Genomic DNA, 22774 nt, shown 5'->3' on the forward strand with positions numbered 1-22774 from the left:
AACGCTTTTCTGAGCACTTTGTGATTTAAAAGCTCTTGCTAATGTAATACTGTGTGTGTTCTCACAACAGCGATGTGATTTTGTAAAAATCCCCCATAAATTTTTTGTAAAATCCCCCATAACTTTGCATTAGCAAGAGCTTTTAAAATCACTAGTGCTTAAAAAGCTCTTGCAGTGTGAACCTGCCCTGATAGATTTTACAGAATACCTCCCATCACTACTCAGAAACAATCATGGGATTAAAATGCTAGTTTTGGAGAAAGTTTGCAAAGATTAGATGTCTGTCAGGTAATTACTGCTGTCTATGACCCCACTGGGGAGATTAAAGTTAGCACCTGCCACTGACAGGAAACGAGATAAAATCTCTGCAACATGACTTAAAGTGAACCAGAGACAAAGCACCCTCATGTATTTTACCATATACAGTGGGATGCGAAAGTTTGGGCCACCTTGTTAATTGTCATGATTTTCCTGTATAAATCTTTGGTTGTTACCATAAAAAAGTCAGTTAAATATATCTTCTAGTAGACGCACACAGATTATATTTGAGAAGTGAAATTAAGTTTATTGGATTTACAGAAATTGTGCAATAATGGTTTAAACAAAAATGAGGCAGGTGCATAAATTTGGGCACCACAAAAAAGAAAGTAGTTCCCCCTTTTGCAGAAATTACAACCTCTAAATGCTTCCTTTAGGTTCCAATGTGAGTCTGGATTCTGGTTTAAGGTATTTTGGACCATTCCTCTTTACAAAACATCTCTAGTTCATTCAGGTTTTAAGCTTCCAAGCATGGACAGCTCTCTTTAACTCACACCACAGATTTTCAATTATATTCAGGTCTGAGGAGTGAGATGGCCATTCCAGAATGTTGTACTTGTTCCTCTGCATGAATGCCTTAGTGGCTTTTGAGCAGTGTTTAGGATCGTCTTGTTGAAAGATCCAGCCCGGTGCAGCTTCAGCTTTGTCACCGATTCCTGGACATTGTTCTCCAAAATCTGATACTGAGTGGAATCCATGTGTCCCTCAACTTTGACAAGATTCCCAGTCCCTGCACAGGCCACACAGCATTATGGAACCACCACCATATTTTACTGTAGGTAGCAGGCGTTTTTCTTGGAATGCTGTGCTTTTCCTCCATGCATAAAGCCTCTTATGCCCAAATAACTTAATTTTAGTTTCATCAGTCCATAGCACCTTATTCCAAAATGAAGCTGGCTTGTCCAAATGTGCTTTAGCATACCTCAAATGGCTTGTTTGTGCTGTGGGCGAAGAAAAGTCTTCCTCTGCATCACTCTCGCATACAGCATCTCCTTGAGTAAAGTACGCCGCATGGTTGAACAATGCACAGTGACTCCATCTACAGCAAGATGATCTTGTAGGTCTTTGGTGCTGGTCTGTGGGTTGACTGACTGTTCTCACCATTTGTCACTTCTGTTTATCCAAGATTTTTTTTGGTCTGCCACTTCAAGCCTTAACTTGAACTGAGCATGTGGTCTTCCATTTCCTCATTATGTTCCTAACTGTGGAAACAGACAGCTGAAATCTCTGAGACAGCTTTCTGTATCCTTCCCCTAATCCATGATGGTGAACAACCTTTGTCTTCAGGTCATTTGAGCGTGGTTTTGGAGACCCCCATGTTGCTACTATACAGAAAAAAATAAAATAGGAGGGAAACTTACAATTGACCCCCTTAAATACTCTTTCACCTGTGTATGTAGGTCAGGAGTCACTGAGCTTAACAAGCCAATTTGAGTTCCAATAATTAGTTCTAAAGGTTTTGGAATCAAGAAAATGACAACAGTGCCCAAATTTATGCACCTGCCTAATTTTATTTAAACAATTATTGTGCACTGTTAATCCAATAAACTTCTTTTCACTTCTCAAATATCACTGTGTGAGTCTCCAATATTATGTATTTAACTGACATTTTTTATCATAACAACCAACGATTTATACAGGAAAATCATCAAAATGAACAAGGTTGTCCAAACTTTCATATCCCACTGTATATCAGTGGGAACATTAAAGAAAACACCAACCCTGCTCGCCGGTTCATTTTTCACTGCTCAGCCTGCTTCTAATAAGCCTTGATAAAAGCCCTGACTGAGCATTCAGTCTGGCTTTGCTCAGGAATCATAGCTGAGTCTTTTTTCTTTGAATTCTTTTCAAGCCCAAGCCTGCCCCCTTCTGGCACTGTTATGACTCAGCAATAAGGATTCCTGAGCAAAGCCAGACTGAATGCTTAGTCAAGGATTTTATCAGGGCTGAAGACAAGCAGGCTGAGCAGTGAAGAATGAAACCGAGAGCAGGGTAGGTGTTTTACCTAATGTTCCCACTGACATATATGGTAAAATACATGAAGGTGCTTTGTCTGTTTCACTTTAAGGCAGCTGTACACTGGTCGATTGCCACCAGATCGACCAAGAGATAGATCCCTCTCTGATCGAATCTAATCAGAGAGGGATCTAATGGCTGCCAATACACTGCACACAGATTTTGAATCGATTTCAGCATGAAATTGATTCACAATCTGTGGAGCTGCCACCTGCCTTCACTCCTGCTCCCCCCTAGCAGCAATACATTACCTTTTCCGCCGGCGTGAATCCCCAAGTCGTGTGCTGTCCCTTTTTCCAACTGGCCTTCTTCATCTTCTCTGCACTTCCTGTCCCATCCTGTCAGAAGGGGAAGTTCAAACAGTAGAGGGCTACTGTTTGAACTTCCCCTTCTCACAGGACAGGACAGGAAATGTAGAGAAGATGAAGAAGGCCAGCCAGAGAAAAGAACAGCATGGACCCAGGGATCACCATAGTGGGCTACAGCCCACATGTCTCGCCGCCGATCGCCACTGCTGGGTTTCTATACACAGCCCGGTGGCCAGCAGAAACATGGGGATCTCCACTGGACTGCAAAAGACTAATGGAATCATCAGCAACAAGTAGAATTCTCACTGGGTCATGTTGGACCAAAGAAAATTCTCCCTGTTGCTAGGGAGAATTGGTCTATTGCTTCCTATAGAGAGCTCTATGCTCCTCCCGGCGTCCAGGCTGCGTACAGAGTGGGACCAAATGGTGGTGATCAGCAGCAAGACACGTGAGCAGAGATCGCTTTAGACGGGTTTACGCGCAGCGGACGCAAAATGGACAGAGCGCATCCTCTCAGCGGATGCTCTCCGTCCATTTTGCATCAGCTAAAGTGGGAACCGAAAAAGTTCCAAAAAGTAGTGTAAAAAGTACTGTAAAATGATTTAAAGGTTTTCTTGCTTGCTGGTGGTTTAAAAAGTCATCTTAAAGAGAACCCGAGGTGGGTTTGAAGAATATTATCTGCATACAGAGGCTGGATCTGCCTATACAGCCCAGCCTCTGTTGCTATCCCAAACCCCCCTAAGGTCCCCCTGAACTCTGCAATCCCTCATAAATCACAGCCACGCTGCTGACAAACAGCTTGTCAGAGCTGGCTGTGTTTATCTCTATAGTGTCAGTCTGCTGCTCTCCCCGCCTCCTGCAGAACTCCGGTCCCCGCCTGCATCCCTTCCCTCCCTGCTGATTGGAGGGAAGGGACGGACGGGGGCAGGGACCGGAGCTATGCAGGAGGCGGGGGAACAGCTGAGACTGACACTACAGATGTAAACAAAGCCTCACAGCATGGCTGTGATTTATGAGGGATTGCAGAGTGCAGGGGGACCTTAGTGGGGTTTGGGATAGCAACAGAGGCTGGGCTGTATAGGCAGATCCAGCCTCTGTATGCAGATAACATTCTTTAAACACACCTCGGGTTCTCTTTAATGACAAGTTTCAAAATATCACCTAGCAGAATATTCAGGAGGAAAAGTTAATTGCATATGGGCCCTGGAGTGCCAGATCGCTTCAGCCAACCGTGTTTTCCTCTTTACCAATCCTGCTGGAAGCTAAGCTGTTATGCGCTGCACCATCATCCCTCCTACCCCTTCCAGAAGAACAGAAAGTGTTGTAATGCTGTAGCCTAATAACGTCAGTATGGCACTCAGCCCCAAACTACTGGTCGAGGGATCGAGTTCCAGTCCCTGCATACCTCATTCTTTATGCATGTGTAAGCACCTTAACCCTAGTTATATAAAGGTGCGTACACACACACTACGGCCGCCAACAACGGGTCCGTCAGACCCTCCCGCTGGCCAGACGATCAGTCGACAGTAGACTGAATGTCCGCCCAGCAGGAGGGTCTGAAGGACACGTCGTTGGCGGCCGTAGTGCGTGTGTACGCACCTTAAGACTACAGACTGAACAATAAAAAGAGATAAACATGGTGGCCACATACCTTAGCAGCATCTGCAGGAGGCCTCTCAAGCTCTGATGGCTTTGCCGTCTTATCTGAGGAAGGAGGAGGTTGGCTAGTCTTGTCAAAATCATCAAGTGCACCTGTAGGAGTATTAATCAGATGCTAATGATTCTGACTTTGGAGCAATTGCTAGGCAAATTATATGTATCTTGGAACTAGGCCAGTCAAACATTTTCTGTCATTTTTTATTAATCTCATACCAACCTGTATACAATGGGTTCTATTCACAATCACACATGTGGTAAGAGATTTTTTTTTACAGCTATATTACCGGCAGTGATAATTTCCGTATTTCTTCCACATGCACTAAATTTTCTGCATGTTTTCCGCATGCGGGAACAATGCGTAAAAAAAAAATAAAAAAAAAAAAATGTGGAAACATGCGTAATTATGTAGTAAACATGCAGAAAAATAGCGGCATATAAAATAAATAAATAAACAAATTAAAAAAAATTAAAGCAAAGCAAACAGCACTCGGGTCTGAAGACTCCATTTAGGTCAATGGGAAGCAAAGTACTTGTAGGCGATATAAAATCTGTAGTTAAGTCAGAAATAATGTGCCCATTTTTCTTTGTGAATTTTCGTTTTTTTGCAGGAATTATCGACGTTTGCGGACTCTTACCGCACTTTATACGCATTTATATATACCCTTTATATGGCATGCTGCTCCCAAGTCAACGTTGCTAGCATGTTCCCATAATGTTGGGTGATTTTAAACTTAGATAGGGTGGGGACCCCGAGAGAAGGCTGCACGAGGCGTCCCTGCTAACATGCTCTGCAGCGTGGAACAGATGTCTCTCTCAATAAGAGAAGGGTAAGGTCCCCGGATAATGTGTAACGCATGGATTTGCTTCCATTGTTTGTATTGTGAGATGCATTAGTTCTTAATGCACCTGTTTCACTGCAATTAGCACACTTGTGCCTTTGAGAGGCTTTTTAGCCCTATGCAGTGAATATCTATCAGGTGCAACTTGGTTAGATGCGCGACCATTTCATTTTCTCCCCATTGCACTTTTTACGCATGCGGGAAAAACAATGCATACAATTTTAAGCATGCGGTAAATAACCATGCTTAAAATTGTGAGAATGTCAAGATGGTCTTACCGTGTTTCCCCGAAAATAAGACACTGTCTTATATTAATTTTTGCTCTAAAAGATGTGCTAGGGCTCATTTTCAGAGGATGTCTTATTTTTGGGCAAACACACTGGTATTTTTCCTATACAAAATGTACATACTGTATGCCATGTGCAACATACAGAGAGCTTGTGGTTTGCAGATATTGGCTCTCAATTACAAGAAATTGATTCTGCTGATCATGTGGGTAAGAGTTTTATTTCTTGCTGGCTATGATAGGATAAGCTGAGTGTGTGTCCTGGGAAGAGGTGAAGTGCTGGTGATGCTTATCATCACAACAGATCAGAAGGGCTGGCTCCAACTAAAACACAAATTACATGACACATATATAGGACTGTTTAGAACTCGCATAATACTGCTGCTCTCCTGTATCCAGGCTTTGTATTCAACGTGACTTGCTGGTGTCATGTGGCCTGCTGCTAGGGCTTAAATTTAGAGGATGTCTTACATTTCAAGCATTCTTGAAATTCCTGCTAGATTTTATTCCCAGGGGATGTCTTACTTTAGGGGAAACACAGTATTTCAGTGGCGAATTTACCGCCAGTGCATTTCTGCTTGTGGACAATGATTGTGAATAGAGCCCAATGTGCATGCAAGCAAGAATTACCATCTGATTGACCATCTCCAATTACAAACAGACCAATCTGCTAAAAAAAAATAAAAAAAAAAATTCTACAGTGGCCAATTGCTTGCCGCTCAGGATGGTCAATGTGATGAAAATAATTCCAAGCTGATGCAGGATAATTCAAAATCGGAATGCAAATTTATGCATCTTGAAAATGGACCAATCGAATGCCAGTAGGATTCGATTTGTCCATTTTCAAGCTGCATAAAATTTGCATTCCAATTTTGCATAATCCTGTGTCAGCTCAGGATTATTAGCATCTCATTGACCAGCCCTACCTGTAACTAGTGGTCTGACAGGTGCAAGATGCACATGCAGACATCAGACTGATACCTAACCTGACAAGGATGCAAAGAATCATTGCGACCATTAAGCCTCACGTCATTACACACTACTGAGTAGGAAAGATAAGACAGCAGAGCTTCTAAGTCGAGATGCACAAATATAAATATAGCAGGAGTAAAAAAGAACAAAGGTCAGTGCACAATCATGCGTGGCAATACATTTTTTTATTTGGTAAGGTGAGGTGAACCCATTGGGATGAAATAATAAAATGTTCAGTAACCCAACAACCTTTCCATTCAGCTGATCTATCAACAAAAAAGACATTTTATGAACGGTCAAGCTAGAAGGTGCATTCTTTAACCACAATACATTTTCTTGTGACCACAGGCCAGACAAATAGCATACACTTATGCCTGGTACACACCATGCAACTTTCCCATCAGATAGATGGGTCAATATAATAATTTCCAATAGAACCGATAGGATTTCCGAATGTTTTTTCTGATCACTTCTATGCAAATTGATCAGAAAAACGATCGGAAATCAGATCAGACCTGTTGGAAATTATCTATTCAGCCCATCTATCTGATGGGAAATTGCATGGCGAGTACCATTAAGCAAAGCACACACACTTTATATTTTCCTCACCTCAAAACAACTGTTCGCAAATTATTTCAGGTGTAAATTTAGGGTGCGTACAGATGTCCCTGAACATTGTTGAAGTGGTCATTAGTGATCCATCGCGCTGGATCACCAATAGCGACCAATCTATTGTTCTTGCAAGAGCTTCTATTGAAGTACAGTACTTGCAGTGGGTGCCTCCAGACCGCTCTCCTCACCACTCCGTTCTGCACCCTCTCGAACTGCTTGGTTTCCAGGAGGTTATCGTAAACTACACCCACAATATTTGGCCAATCAAGTATTTGTGCTGTAAGAGGGTACTATGATAGGAGACCTGGTCCCTATGAGCTTTCCTAACCACAAGATGATTTATGCGTGCTCAACACCAAGATTAACCCTTACAAGTCTGTAACCCTTACAAGTTAGTTTTTGACCCTGCAAAGTTTGTCATGCGAAAGCAAATGCAATTTTGCATGAGCAATGCCTCATGATAAGCCAATTTAGCCAGACTTGCAAGGGTTAAGCTTGGTGTTGAGCACGCATAAATCTTCTTGTGGTTAGCATTTTGCATTTTCTGTCCTTTGGAGGCAGGTGGTGGATGGCTTGCTCTAGGTGGTGTGAGCCCTGGAGTGGGCTGTCTGTGCCTGTCCTCCCCCCCCCCTCCTTCTGGAGTGATGTGTGTGAGCCAGCCCTGAGCCCTATAGCTCGGGGTGACCCATGCGTCACTCCTTTCCCATGCAGTGCCCCCAAGTTAATGCGCAGTAGCAGAACGCAATGGATGTTAAGGTAAGTGCCTGTTTTTAATTTTGGGAGGTGGGTGCGGATGGCCCTCCTTGGCGCTGGCCACGCTTGGGGGGGGGTCATCTGCGCCACCCAGCCTCCCCCTCCGGGGTGTCGCTGTGGTCCCTAGGCAGTGGGAGAGCCTGGGGCCCCGCAGCCCCCCCCGGTTGTATGGGGGCATTGGGAAGCCTCCCCGTGGCGCTCCTGGATAGTGCTATGTAGCATGAACTAATTCCCGCAGGGCAACCGCTTCGCGGTATTAGTTTTTGACCCTGCAAAGTTTGGCATGCGAAAGCAAATGCAATTTTGCATGAGCAATGCCTCATGGTAAGCCAATTTAGCCAGATTTGCACAGCCAGACTTACATAGTTACATAGTTACATAGTTATTTTGGTTGAAAAAAGACATACGTCCATCGAGTTCAACCAGTATAAAGTACAACACCAGCCTGCTCCCTCACATATCCCTGTTGATCCAGAGGAAGGCGAAAAAACCCTTACAAGGCATGGTCCAATTAGCCCCTAAAGGGAAAAATTCCTTCCCGACTCCAGATGGCAATCAGATAAAATCCCTGGATCAACATCATTAGGCATTACCTAGTAATTGTAGCCATGGATGTCTTTCAACGCAAGGAAAGCATCTAAGCCCCCTTTAAATGCAGGTATAGAGTTTGCCATAACGACTTCCTGTGGCAATGCATTCCACATCTTAATCACTCTTACTGTAAAGAACCCTTTCCTAAATAAATGGCTAAAACATTTTCCCTCCATGCGCAGATCATGTCCTCTAGTCCTTTGAGAAGGCCTAGGGACAAAAAGCTCATCCGCCAAGGTATTATATTGCCCTCTGATGTATTTATACATGTTAATTAGATCCCCTCTAAGGCGTCTTTTCTCTAGACTAAATAAACCCAGTTTATCTAACCTTTCTCGATAAGTGAGACCTTCCATCCCACGCATCAATTTTGTTGCTCGTCTCTGCACCTGCTCTAAAACTGCAATATCTTTTTTGTAATGTGGTGCCCAGAACTGAATTCCATATTCCAGATGTGGCCTTACTAGAGAGTTAAACAGGGGCAATATTATGCTAGCATCTCGAGTTTTTATTTCCCTTTTAATGCATCCCAAAATTTTGTTAGCTTTAGCTGCAGCTGCTTGGCATTGAGTACGATTATTTAACTTGTTGTCAATGAGTACTCCTAAGTCCTTCTCCAAGTTTTTTTTTTGTTCAACACAAATTTTTATTTGAATAAAGTTGCATAGTATATACATTCAGAACAAGTTGTATTCATGAGTACGCACATTAAAGGCTCAAGTCAAATATTTTTTTTGCAGCGTAATATCAGGTTCCATATTTAAGGTGTATTGCAGAAAGAATTTTAGCATTATTACTGAATGACATCATATAAACCATATTACTGTTTATAGTGTAACATAACATAACGTTTAACGGGAGGAAAACCAGGAGGGGGGATGGGGAGTGGGTGGGGGGGGGAAGGGGGGATATGGGTGGGGGGGAGGGGAGGGATAGGTAAGGGACAAAGGGCAGGGCATATATTGCTATTAGGTTTGTCCTCTTAGATATAAGTGTTTTCTATATGGTTGAGAAGTCGGGTCCCAGAGAAGAAAAGCAGGGTGCTTATTACGTTTGTTACAATTGTAGGATTGTTTTAAAGTTGGCCCAAGGTCCTAGTTAGGCAGGATCTATAGTACCTAAAGTGTTATTGCGTCATGGAGGTTCATAGTTCAAAAAGAAGGTTTCCCATGGATCCCATATTTTATCATGCCTGGGTTCTGTGTCCCGGAGTCTAGCTGTTAAAGATTCCATCAGCTTGGTCCAATTAATTTTAGCAATAATTTCAGACATTCTAGGGATAGAGGTATTGCGCCAGTATGAGGCTAGGGACAGTCTAGTGGCGGTTAAAATATGTGTGATCAATCTCATGAGATTCTTTCTTGTTTTGGGAACAGGTTTACCCAGTAACATATAGATGGGGTCCATGGGAATTGAGGTTCCTGTTACTTTCCATATTAAAGCTTGGGTATCAGTCCATAGAGGTTGTATTATAGGGCAATGCCAGAATATATGTTCCAAAGTGCCTAGTTGATCACATCCCCTCCAGCATTTATTAGTGACTTCAGGATATATTTTAGACAATACCTCAGGAGTTTTATACCACCGGAATAGTATCTTATAAATATTTTCCTTAACATGTGTGCACATGGATGTAAGTCTAGCATTTTCCCATATAGAGAGCCATTCTTCTAGGCCTATAGTATGACCCAGAGCTTGCTCCCATTTGGACATGTATGCATGGTTAGGTTTAATAGTACCAGATTTGTCTAGAAGTAACCTATAAATCGAAGAGATAAGACCCTTTTGATGTCCTTTGATTTTGCATAGATGTTCAAAGGGGGTATAAGTATACGGTGGGTTAATTCCTTTAGAAGTAGACTTCAGTAGATGGTGAATTTGGTTATATTCCATAATAATTTTAGTATTTAGTCGTATTTTCTCTCCTATTTTTTCTTTAGTCAAGATTTTTCCAGAAGATAAGTCCACCCATTCCATAAAATTAGTGTATTTAAGACTGTACCATCTGCCCATGAATTCTTCTGACATTCCAGGAATGAAGGCCGGGTTTCCCAATATGGGATATAATGGGGATATGAGGGATCTAAGGTGAGCTGTTTTTACAGTTGACCGCCATATTTGTAGAGTGAATTTCATAGTGGGAAGTAGTTGGATCAGTGAGATTTTAGGAGGGATCTGGGGCCAGATCAAAGCTGGTAGTGAAACGGGATAAACACTCATTGCTTCAATGAGACCCCATTTGGTGTATACATTTAGATTGGACCACTCAGGTATTTGTCTTAGATGAGCGGCCTGGTAGTATAGCTTTAAATTGGGTAGCCCTAGTCCTCCCTGTTCCCGGGATGTCATTAGGATCGAGGCATTAGTTCTGGGACGAGAGTTGTTCCACACAAATTTTAAAAAAGCACGTTGTAGTATTTTGAGTTGTGAGGATGGTACTTGGACCGGCAGGGTCTCAAATAGGTATAGTAGGCGGGGCAGTACATTCATCTTAAGGGAATAAATTCTACCTATCCAGGAGATTTTATAGGCTGTCCATTTGTGGAGGTCTTGTAGGATGGATTGTATGAGGGATGGGAAGTTTGCTTTGTATAGGGTAGAGTAGGTATGGGTTAGAAGTATACCTAGGTATTTAATGTTATGTTTCCTCCAATTGTAGTGGAAAGATTGCTGTAGAGTATTCAGTAAGGTCTGTGGGATTTTGATAGGGAGGGCTTCTGTTTTTTCTTGATTGAGTTTAAAGCCTGAGATGGATTCAAAATCTTTCAATATTGAGTGTAATACAGGGAGTGAAGTGTGAGGTTGGGTCAAAGTTAGTAGGATGTCATCCGCGAATAGGGAGATCTTATATTCTTGGGATCTTTGTTTAATTCCTGTGATGTCGCGGTTTTGTCTTATGGCACACGCCAGGGGTTCAATACTAAGAGCAAATAGGAGGGGGGAGAGTGGGCATCCCTGGCGTGTGCCATTAAGAATTGGGAAATGGGCCGGAGATGCGAAGGGAAGTTTGACTGAAGTGGATGGGGAAGAGTACAGGAAGTGCACCATATTGAGGAAGGATCCCCTGAATCCTTGATGTTCCAAGACTCTGAACAAAAATGGCCATGATAACCTATCAAAGGCTTTCTCTGCGTCCAAACTTAGGAGCAGGTTGGTTGGATCTGTTCATCAGTTCTATAAGGTTTACTGCCTTTCTGGTGTTATCGCCAGCTTGGCGTCCGATTATGAAGCCTACCTGGTCATTGTTGATCAGAGAAGTTAATATAGGATTCAGGCGATTGGCCATTACTTTAGTGATAATTTTAAGATCTGCATTAAGGAGAGAAATAGGGCGGTAACTTTGTGGGAGTTGTGGATCTTTCCCTTCTTTGGGTATCATTGTGATAAGAGAGGTTAAAAAAGAAGTAGGGGCTGATCGGTTATCCATGAATGTATTAGCAAGGTGGGTCAAGTAAGGGGAGAGGATACTTCGAAATTTTTTATAGTAGGAGTATGGAAGACCGTCTGGTCCAGGAGCTTTGGAAGAGGGCAGGAGTTTAATTACCTCCAAAATCTCTTCATTTGTTATGGGGGAATTTAGGAGTTTAATATTTTCTTCGGTTAGCTTTGGTAGGGATAGTTGGTTTAGGAACTCATCAATCTTAGATAGATGTGTAGAGGGACAGGAAGGCTGAGGGAGATTATAAAGTTGTCGGTATTAGTCTGTAAAGATTTGAGCGATTTTTTGGGGATGATAATGAATAGTTCCTTGGGGGTCTTTTATAGAATATAAGGATGGTTGGGACGATTTTGGGTTCAATTTACGCGCTAAAATGGTGTGTGGCTTATTCCCTCGTTCAAAGAAGAGTTGTCTAGTCCATCTTAGGCTTTTTTCTAGTTGTACAGATTGGATTGTCTGTATTTCATGTTTAATGGCCTGTATAGCTGAATAGTGTAGTTGGGAGGAGTCATCTCTATATGCAGCTTGTGCTTGTTTAAGTTTCGAGTGTAGAGTTAGGAGTTTCGAGCAGGACATTTTTTTGCGTTTAGTGGCTTCTGAGATAAATGACCCCCTAATAAAAGCTTTATGTGCTTCCCATAATGTTCCAGGGGACGAGACAGATCCATCATTAATGTTAACGTATGATTGCAATTCTTCAGAAAATTTGGCGAGGAGGTTTTTATCTTGTAGTAGGGTTTCATTTAATCTCCAGAAGTTTGGCTTGTGGGGACGAGAAAATAAGTCAATCTCAACATTGACCGCTTGATGGTCTGACCAAGCAATCGGTTGTATATCAGCTTTTTTCAGTAGGGGTATAGTGGTTGCTGTGGTGAACAGATAATCCAAGCGGGAATGGGATGCATGAGGGGGGGAGAAGAAAGTATATTCTATGGAGGTGGGGTTAGAGATTCGCCATAGGTCTAGGAGCCTATGTTGTCTTAAAAGTATTCTGAATTTACGGGAGTTGCGGCTATGTGGAGATTTAGTAGTTCTGTTTAAAGGAGTGTGTCTATCCTTGAGGTCTGAGAAAGCTAGATTAAAATCCCCTCCTAGCAATAGTGTGCCTGTAGTAAGTTTGGATAGTTTTCTAAGGAAAGTGGTTAAGAATGATATTTGATTTTGATTAGGAGCATATACGTTAGCTAGTGTAATAGATTTCCCATATAGGGTGCCTATGATGATTAAATAATGGCCTTTGGGATCAGGAACAGTTTTGGTGATTTGCAGTGGGAATGTCTTTTTATAAATGATAGCTACTCCTGCCTTTTTCCTAGGGCCCGAGGCCAAACACATCCCAGAAAACAGTCTATCATAAAGGCGAGGTTGGTCTTTTTTACACAGATGAGTCTCCTGTAGGAAAGCTAAATCAATATTCATCCTTTTTAAGTCTCGAAAGAGAGAAAACCTCTTCTGGGGCGTGTTTAGGCCTTTGGTATTTAGTGTCATAATATTAACCATGGTATAGCTTGAGGTAGGTATGCAATTATGGCTGGAGGACAAACCATTCTAACCTGAAAAAAAAAACATAAAAGAAACCGAACAATAATAATAGTAAGAGATTCAGATAGCATAGCGTATGCGTAGTACCAGAAAAATGTGCCACCCTTAATCTGGTGGCTAACTTTAGGGGCAGCATAAAACTGTTGCCTGAACGGAGACCGCCTCAGGTTGACTGCCTGCCGAGGCAGCCAAGCAAGTCGAGGATTGGTCCCCCTGAGGTACATGAGAAGTCCCAGGAGAAAATAGGTGGTGGTCCACATAATCAGTGGTATTAGGAGGTAGTAGGGGGAGTCACCGTCCGCCGTCCGCTGCAACCGTGCAGTGTCGGCAAGGAGAGCAAGGTGCTTGATAAGTCATTGCTTCAAAATAAGGAGCAGAAGGTTCAGATTCCAAGATGATGTCCTAGCGAGGAGCAGCAAAAACTATAGTTCATTCCCCAGATGGTTGGTCTTCCATATCATTTGTGTTGTCTGGGAAAGTGATACTGCGGATAGGGAGTTTAGTCCATTCAGAAATGTGCCGTACTTTCCTTGGAGGTGAGGATATAGGTGAGGAGCGAGGTAAAACAGTGGAGGTAGCAGATAGTTTAAGGCCTAGTTGTTTGAGAAACATGGGGGCATCATCAAAGTCAGATAGAGTCAAGATCAGGCCTTGTTTGTTTACTATTAGGCGAAAGGGGAATCCCCATTTGTAAAAGATTCCAGCTTCTCTGAGCAACTGTGTGACCGGTTTGAGAGCCCTACGTTTTGCCAAAGTTATTAGAGACAGATCGTTATATATGGCGATGTCGTCCCCTTTAAATGAGATAGTAGATTTGTTTCTGAGGGCTTTGAGAAGGGCATCCTTAGCCTCATAGTAATGAAGTCTGGCAATAATGTCCTTTGGTCTCTGGGCACCAGGTCGGCGTTCCCCCAAGGATCTGTGGGCTCTGTCTATTCTCCACATTTCATCAGCCATGTCAGGGAGTAGTGAGTGAAATAGTTCTTTGAGGTAGGCCTCGATACGCTCATTCGTCAGAGACATAGAAACCCCTTTAATGCGTATATTTTGTCTCCTCTCTCTATTCTCCATGTCCTCTTGTGCTGTGCGAATAGATTTTATGTCGGTTTGCATCAGTTGCTGCTCTTCAGATAAGTCAGCTTGTTTTATGGCTAGGGCATCCATCTTGTCTTCTAAGGCCTGTGTACGCTCCCCCAGCCCTGATATGTCAGTGCGGAGCTCTTGTACTGCAGTGAGGATTACGTTCTGCAGGGAGTTGTGGAGGCTATGGTAGTGTTTGTCTAGTGTTTGTTCTAGGAGCGCAGCTGTTAGAAGCTGTGTGTTCCCCCCTGTACTCGCCTGGTCAGCCGAAGTTAGGCCTGGAGGATCTGCGTGGTCGGCGCCATCTTGGCTGGGCGGGTGGCGGAGGAATTTTTCCATGGCGCCCATTGTTGCGGCGCTTTTCTGGGCTCCCTTGGTGGCCATATGGTGCTGGGGGGTGTGCGGAGGTCGTCTACCGCAGAAGCGCCCGTCTTTGTAGCTGTGGGAGCGGAGGAGGCAGCGGTATGCAGCGGCGGCGGACGGAGCTCACTCCCTATGCGTCCATCCTGGGTGACTCGCGCATGCGCCTCAAGTCCTTCTCCAAGTTTGATGTCCCCAACTGTATCCCATTTATTTTGTATGGTGCTAGACCATTAGTACGTCCAAAATGCATGACCTTACATTTGTCAACATTGAATTTCATCTGCCATGTATGTGCCCATATAGCCATCCTATCCAGATCCTGTTGCAATATGACACTATCTTCCTGAGAGTTAATGATTCTGCACAATTTTGTATCATCTGCAAAAATAGCAACATTGCTCACTACTGCATCTACTAGGTCATTAATAAATAAATTGAAGAGCACTGGACCCAGAACAGACCCCTGTGGGACCCCACTGCTAACAGTCTCCCATTTTGAGTATGATCCATTGACCACAACTCTTTGTTTTCTGTCCATTAGCCAGTTCCCTATCCATGAACACAGACTCTTCCCCAGTCCTTGCATCCTCAACTTTTGCACCAGACTTTTGTGGGGAACAGTGTCGAAGGCCTTTGCAAAGTCCAAGTATATCACATCTACAGCATTCCCAATATCCATATTAGCATTCACTACCTCATAAAAGCTGAGCATGTTAGTCAAACAGGACCTGTCTTTAGTAAACCCATGTTGATGCTGAGAAATAAGATTATTTTCTACTATGAAGTCATGTATAGTATCTCTTAGTAACCCCTCAAATAGTTTGCATACAACTGATGTTAAACTTACAGGTCTATAATTTCCTGGATCAGATTTTTTGCCCTTCTTAAATAATGGGAAAACGTGGGCTGTACGCCAATCCACTGGGACTCTGCCAGTTGCAAGAGAGTCACAAAAGATAAGATAAAGGGGTTTATCTATAACTGAACTTAATTCCCTTAGGACCCGAGGATGCATGCCATCCGGGCCAGGTGCCTTGTCTATTTTTAATTTATTTAGTCTTGCCTTCACTTCTTCCTGCGTTAAGTATTTAATATTACAGTTAGAAGATTGAGACTCTTCCGCCTCTGTAGTTTGCAACAGTGCTGTTTCTTTTGTGAAGACAGAAGCAAAGAAAGCATTTAATAACTCTGCCTTACCTTGGTCATCCACCATTGAGTTCCCATCCTCATCCTTTAGGAGTCCTATACAGTCAACCTTTCTTTTTTTAGAGTTAATGTACTTGTAAAACTTTTTTGGGTTAGATTTGATATCCTTAGCGATTTGTTTTTCAGCTTCAATCTTTGCCTGCCTAATTTCTTTTTTACAATTTTTATTGCACTCCTTATAATTGCTTAGTGCAGCCTCTGTCCCCTCCTGTTTTAAGACCTTATAGGCATTCTTTTTCCTCTTCATTTTATCTTTAACCTTTCTATTCATCCATAGAGGCCTTTTTTTATTCCTAGACATTTTGTTTCCATATGGGATATACATACTACAGTATTGATTGAGTATAAGTTTAAAAGCTTGCCATTTCCCTTCAGTGTCTTCCCCTTGTAGTACATTATCCCAGTTCACCAAACTTAGTGCCTGCCTAATTTGAGTGAACTTTGCTTTTCTAAAGTTCATAGTTTTAGTGGTCCCGCTGCCCCGTGGCCTATCAGTCACCAGCTCAAACGTTATCATGTTGTGATCACTATTTCCCAAATGTTCTTGAACCTGCACATTTGATACATTATCTGGTCTATTAGAAATGATCAGATCCAGTAACGCATTCCCCCTAGTTGGTTCAGTTACCATTTGAGTCAAGTAATTGTCCTGTAGTGCTGCCAGAAATCTGCTGCTTTTACCAGAATGGGTAGCCTCAATACTCCAGTTAATGTCTGGAAAGTTGAAGTCGCCCATAATTATGACCTCGTTTTTACCTGCAGCTTTTTCAATCTGCTGTAGTAATCGCAGTTCTGCAGCTTCATTAATAAGAGGTGGCCTGTAGCATACCCCAATAAGCAATTGGCAACTTTTATTTCCACCATGAATACTTACCCAAACGGACTCCACATCTTCGCAATCTTCCTCCATCTCATCGTTGAGGACAGCTGTAAGAGAATTCTTAACAAAGAGACAAACCCCTCCACCTTTTTTCCCTGTTCTATCCCTCCTAAACACATTGTATCCTTTTAAATTAGCTATCCAGTCATGGCTTTCATCCATCCATGTCTCGGTTATTCCCACAATGTCATAGCCTTTGTCATTCAGAATGAACTCTAGTTCGTCTATTTTATTTGCAAGGCTCCGAGCATTGGTTACCATGCACTTTGTATTTTTACCACCACATTTACCAATTTTGTTTACATGAAATTGGCTACTTGAATTTTTACCAACCTCCTTAATCTTTACACTGTCCCCACCCCCCTCTCCACCCTCCATAATGATAGGTTCCCACTGTCTTTTTACCTCATCTTGTCTATGTATTGAGACTTTATCCTCCCGCCTCCCCCCAGATCCTAGTTTAAAATCTCCTCCAACCGTTTAGCCATCTTCTCCCCCAATGCAGCTGCACCCTCCCCATTAAGGTGCAGCCCATCCCTGCTGTAGAACCTGTAGCCGACTGCAAAGTCTGCCCAGTTCTCCAGGAACCCAAACCCTTCCTTCCTACACCAATTTCTCAGCCACTTATTTAACTCCCTAAGCTCCCTCTGTCTCTCAGATGTAGCACGTGGCACTGGCAGTATTTCAGAAAACACCACCTTGGAGGTCCTTGCTTTAAGTTTATCTCCAAGTACCTGAAAATCATTTTTGAGGACCTTCCATCTCCCACTAACTTTGTCATTGGTGCCAATGTGTACCATGACAGCCGGGTCTTCCCCAGCCCCACCCAGTAATCTGTCAATTATTTCCGCTACATGCCGAACCCGAGCACCCGGGAGGCAACAGACTGTACGGCATTCGCGGTTTCTTCGACAGATTACCCTATCTGTGCGCCTAATAATTGAATCCCCTACCACCAGTACCTGTCTAGCCTTAGCTGCACTCCTATTCCCTTTCTCGTTACAGCAGTCTGCCCCTTGGTTGCTAAGGAGCACATCCTGCTGCAGCATTGCTACTCCTGAATCATCCTCCCCAATATTACGCAAACAAGCATACTTATTAGTGAGGGACAACTCGGGACTAGCCTCCCTGCCACTTTTTCCCCTACCCCTTCTAACTGTGACCCAACTAGCGGCTGCCTCTGCTTCTTGGTCCGGCTGTACTCCACCCTCCTCATCTTCAACGGTTCCATCCAGTGTCTGGATCGTGAGATCCAAGCTCTTCTCCATGTTGTGTATGCTTCTCAGTGTTGCGAGATGCTTATTTAGCTCTGCGACTTCCGCCTCTAACTGAGCAACACGCACACACCCAGGGCAACAGTAAACACCCTCAATCCGCTGATCAAGGCATGCATACATATTGCAGGATGTACACTGTACAGCATAGTCCAACATGATGACTTTTGTGTGGGGAAAAATTATTTAAAGAGGAACTGTAACGCCAAAACGGCCCCTGGGGGGTACTCACCTCGGGTGGGGGAAGCCTCAGGATCCTAATGAGGCTTCCCACGCCGTCCTGCGTCCCTCGGGGGTCTCGCTGTAGCCCTCCGTGCAGTCCGGGCAGCGGTGACGTCATTATTTACCTTCCTGGCTCCTGCGCAGGCGCTCTGATGCCTCTCGGCGCCGAAGTAGGCGGAAATACCCGATCGCCGTCGGGTCTGCTCTACTGCGCAGGCGCAAGTTTCCGGCGCCTGCGCAGTAGAGTGGACCCGACGGAGATCGGGTATTTCCGTCTATTTCCGTGCCGAAAGTCGCCACAGCGCCCCCGCTGGAGCCAGCAAAGGTAAATATTGAAATGACAGTCGGCACAGTCGCCGGCTGTTCGGAGGGCTGCGGCGAGACCCCCGTGGGACAGAGGACGGCGTGGGAAGCCTCATTAGGATCCGGAGGCTTCCCCCACCCGAGGTGAGTACCCCCCAGGGGAGGTTTTTGTTGTTACAGAGTCTCTTTAAAGTAAACTGTGGTGGTAAAAGATGAAATGGGAGAGTGAGTGTAGCTGGGGAGGAGGAAAGGGAGAGTAAGTGAAGTTGGGGAGTGAGTGAAGAGGGGGGGGGGGGGGAGGGGAGGAGGGGGGGGGGAGGAGGAGGGGCGGGAGGGGTGGAGGTGGAGTGAGTGAAGTTGGGGTGGAGTCCTCAAAATTTAAAGACTACACCACAACGTGCCTAGCACATTCTAGCCAATGCAAAAAAACCACAATATTGATTGAAGGTTTTTTTTTTTTTTTTTTTTTTTTGTCCTTACCTACTTCCTCTCACCACTCTCTTTGTGCCTGTGTTGTAACGTCTGTTTTTAACGCCTATGCCACTTGTGTCGCAGCCACTTAGTGAGCAAGCCACAGACTGAGCAAGCTCAGTACTGAGTCCTGAAGCTGACCAAATACCTCCTGTTGCAGCTAGTCCCTCCCCCTAGCCAATTGCCTGCTGCAAAACAAACTAGAGGGAAAAGAAAAAAAAAATTGTACTTTTAAAAACTGACACTTGCTGTTTAATATCAGATGAACCACACAGACAATCCACCAGATATTGCAGCAGCAAAAAACAATATACAAACAGCAATGTAATATAATTAGTGCTCACAATTCCCAGCAGTGAAGTGAAGCAGCCCACCACCAAGATTAAAGGTTTGGCCTACACTTCCTGTTTAATTTAACACCTGTGTTGCAGCTAGTCCCTCCCCCTAGCCAATTGCCTGCTGCAAAACAAACTAGAGGGAAAAGAAAAAAAAAATTGTACTTTTAAAAACTGACACTTGCTGTTTAATATCAGATGAACCACACAGACAATCCACCAGATATTGCAGCAGCAAAAAACAATATACAAACAGCAATGTAATATAATTAGTGCTCACAATTCCCAGCAGTGAAGTGAAGCAGCCCACCACCAAGATTAAACTTGTAAGGGTTAAGCTTGGTGTTGAGCACGCATAAATCTTCTTGTGGTTAGCCCTATGAGCTTTCCTTCTGGGTTCCCTAAAGTGGACAAGTGCCCCCCCCCCCAAAAAAAAAATATATAAAGGCATTAGCTGCAAGTTAATGCCCCCCTCCCCTTAGATATAAGGCAGCAGCGTCAGCCATGTTCTCACTCTGTGTGCTGCAGTATTAGTGAAAGAAGGGAGAGACATTGGAGAGATAGGGAAAGAGATAGTTAGGAGGTCTGTTAGCTTGCTCCTTGCTGATATTTGTTGCTGAAAAGCACCACCAAAACAACTCTTTTGAGAGCTAATGTTCTTGTGATGTGTTTTTTGTGTGGCCCACTGACACTGCATATACAGCCCTGTCTGTCGCAGCTGGCCCTTGCTAATTGCTATACTGTGCCAGGCCCAGCACATTCAGTGCTTACTTTTCACTGCACCTGTGTGTGTGACAGCTGCACATTGTATTGTAATACCAGTCACTGCATCTGTGTGACCGCACGCTGTTTATATACCAGCAGTCAGTGCATCCATTTTCACTGCACCTGCTTGACAGCTGCACATTGTATTGTAATACACTCACTATATACCTTTCACTGCACCTGTGTAACAGCACGCAGTTTTATATACCAGTCACTGCATACGTGTGTGTGACAGCTGCACATTGTATTGTAATACCAGTCACTGCATACCTGTTCACTGCACATTGTTATACCAGCAGTCATTGCAACCTTTTCACTGCACATTGTATTAGTCAAGTCAGTGCACATCTTTCCCTTCATTCCCCCCCCCCCCCCAATATGGTTAAAACAAAAGGCAGAGGCAGGCCACCAGGCAGGTCTGTTCGAGGTTGTGCTGACGTGATTTTGTGCGGCCCTGGACCAAAGTACAGTGTTCAGAAGGCACGCGCCATCAACTACCAAGATTGCCAGGATGTACTTGACTATTTAACACAGAACACATCTTCCTCAGCTTTCGCAACATATCTTCCTCCACAGCCACCACTGCTACTACTAGCACCACATCAGCTCCATTTGACATTTTGTAGGAGTAATTTGGGGGGGGGGGGGGGGGGGAAATAACTGAATAACAGCATTATTGTTACAAGATAACAGCAATAAGCATGTTATACCACCACCTCATATGTCCAAGTTAGGCGCCAGCATGGACCTAAGGTTTGAGGATGATGAAGTACCGGTTGTTGGTGCAGTTTTGGAGGTGTCTGATACAAGCGAAGCTGTGGAGAATGATGATGATACTGCCATGGATGTCACATGGGTTCCCAATAGACAAGATGAAAAGGGGGACAGTTCAGAGGGCGAATCAGAGAGGAGTAGGAGGAGACGAGTTACTGAAAGAAGCAGGGGGGCTCGTCGCCAGAAACAGCTCGTGGCAGTATCCGGCGGCATGTATCGCCACCTATGGAAAGCCAGCCAACATGCCCTTCAAGGTCAGCTGCTGACGCCACCACCAAAGTGCTATCATTCCGGGGCTCATCAATGTAGACATTTGTGTGTGTGTCTGCCTCAGATGAGAGCAATGCCATCTGTACTCTCTGCCACAAAAAAAATTGAGTTGTAGGGACAACTGCCTTACGAAGGCACATGGTGGAGGAAAAGCAGCACACAAAACACAAAGCCAGCCTCCGCCTCCTCCTTCAGGTGCAGCATCTTCAAGCCGCTTTATCCCTTGCACTTCACAGCCAGCCTCCTCCACTCCGCCTCTCACCTTGAGCGGTTCCTGCTCCTCTGCCCACAGCAGCAGCCAGGTGTCCGTGAGGGAAATCTTTGAGCGGAAGAAGCCAATGTCTGCCAGTCACCCCCTTGCCCGGCGTCTGACAGCTGGCTTGGCGGAACTGTTAGCTCGCCAGCTGTTACCATACCAGCTGGTGGACTCTGAGGCCTTCTGAAAATTTGTGGTGATTGGGACACCGCAGTGGAAGATACCAGGCCGCAATAATTTTTCTCAAAAGGCGATACCTAAACTGTACTGTGATGTTGAAAGGCAAGTGGTGTAATCTCTGGCACACAGTGTTGGGTCAAGGGTCCATCTGACCACGGATGCCTGGTCTGCAAAGCACAGTCAGGGCAGGTACATTACTTATATGGCACATTGGGTTAACCTGGTGACCGCTGGCAAGCAGGGAATACGTGGCTGTGCAGCGGACCTAGTTGTGCCACCTCCACGGCTTGCAGGCAGGCCTACTGCCACCTCCTCTCCTCCATCCTCTTCGCTGTCGCCGTCCTCCCCCTCGGCTGAGTGGCAGCGCCACTCTACTGGTGCTACGATCTCCTCTCCAACTACACACCCCCAGCTCCCCAGGGCCTATGCTGCATGCCAGGTACAATGGTGTCATGCCATCTTGGACATGTCTTTCCTCAAAGCTGAGAGTCACACTGGAGCAGCTCTCCTGGCTGCTCTGAACAAACAGGTGGATCAGTGGCTGACCCCTCACCAACTGGAGATCGGCAACGGGGTGTGTGACAACGGCAGCAATCTCATTTCGGCTTTGAGTTTGGGAAAGTTGACACATGTACCCTGCATGGAACATGTGCTCAATCTTATAATCCAAAGATTTGCGTCCATGTACCCAGGCCTACAGGAGGTCCTGAAGCAGTCCAGGAAGGTGTGTGGGCATTTCAGGCGTTCCTACACGGCCATGGCACGCTTGGCCGATATTAAATCGGAGAAACAATTTGCCGGTGAGGCGCTTGATTTGCAATAGCCCGACTCTCTGGACTCGTCAACGAGTATCTGTACAACTACAGTGAAAGGTCATGCTCTGGGGAGCTGGGGCTTTTCTGGCCGAAGTACTGGACACTCATGCGTAATTCCTGCAGGCTCATGCGTCTGTTTGAGGAGGTGATAAACCTGGTGAGTCGCAGTAAAGGTGCCATCAGCGACTTGATCCCATATGCTTTCTTCCTGGAGCGTGCCATGTGTAGAGTGGTGGATCAAGCTG

At 44.5% G+C, this 22774-nt stretch overlaps 1 protein-coding gene across 1 annotated transcript in view; it reads right to left on the reverse strand.

Annotated features, from left to right (window-relative positions):
* PEX19 (peroxisomal biogenesis factor 19) overlaps positions 1-22774 on the reverse strand; it is a 75085-nt gene that overhangs the window by 46683 nt on the left and 5628 nt on the right. Inside the window, exon 2 of the mRNA XM_068253552.1 lies at positions 4294-4394. Within this exon, the coding sequence (XP_068109653.1) occupies positions 4294-4394 (101 nt within the window). The remainder of the gene's footprint in view (positions 1-4293; positions 4395-22774) is intronic.

The sequence above is a fragment of the Hyperolius riggenbachi genome, chromosome 9, assembly GCF_040937935.1.
Source record: "Hyperolius riggenbachi isolate aHypRig1 chromosome 9, aHypRig1.pri, whole genome shotgun sequence".
NCBI lineage: Eukaryota > Metazoa > Chordata > Amphibia > Anura > Hyperoliidae > Hyperolius > Hyperolius riggenbachi.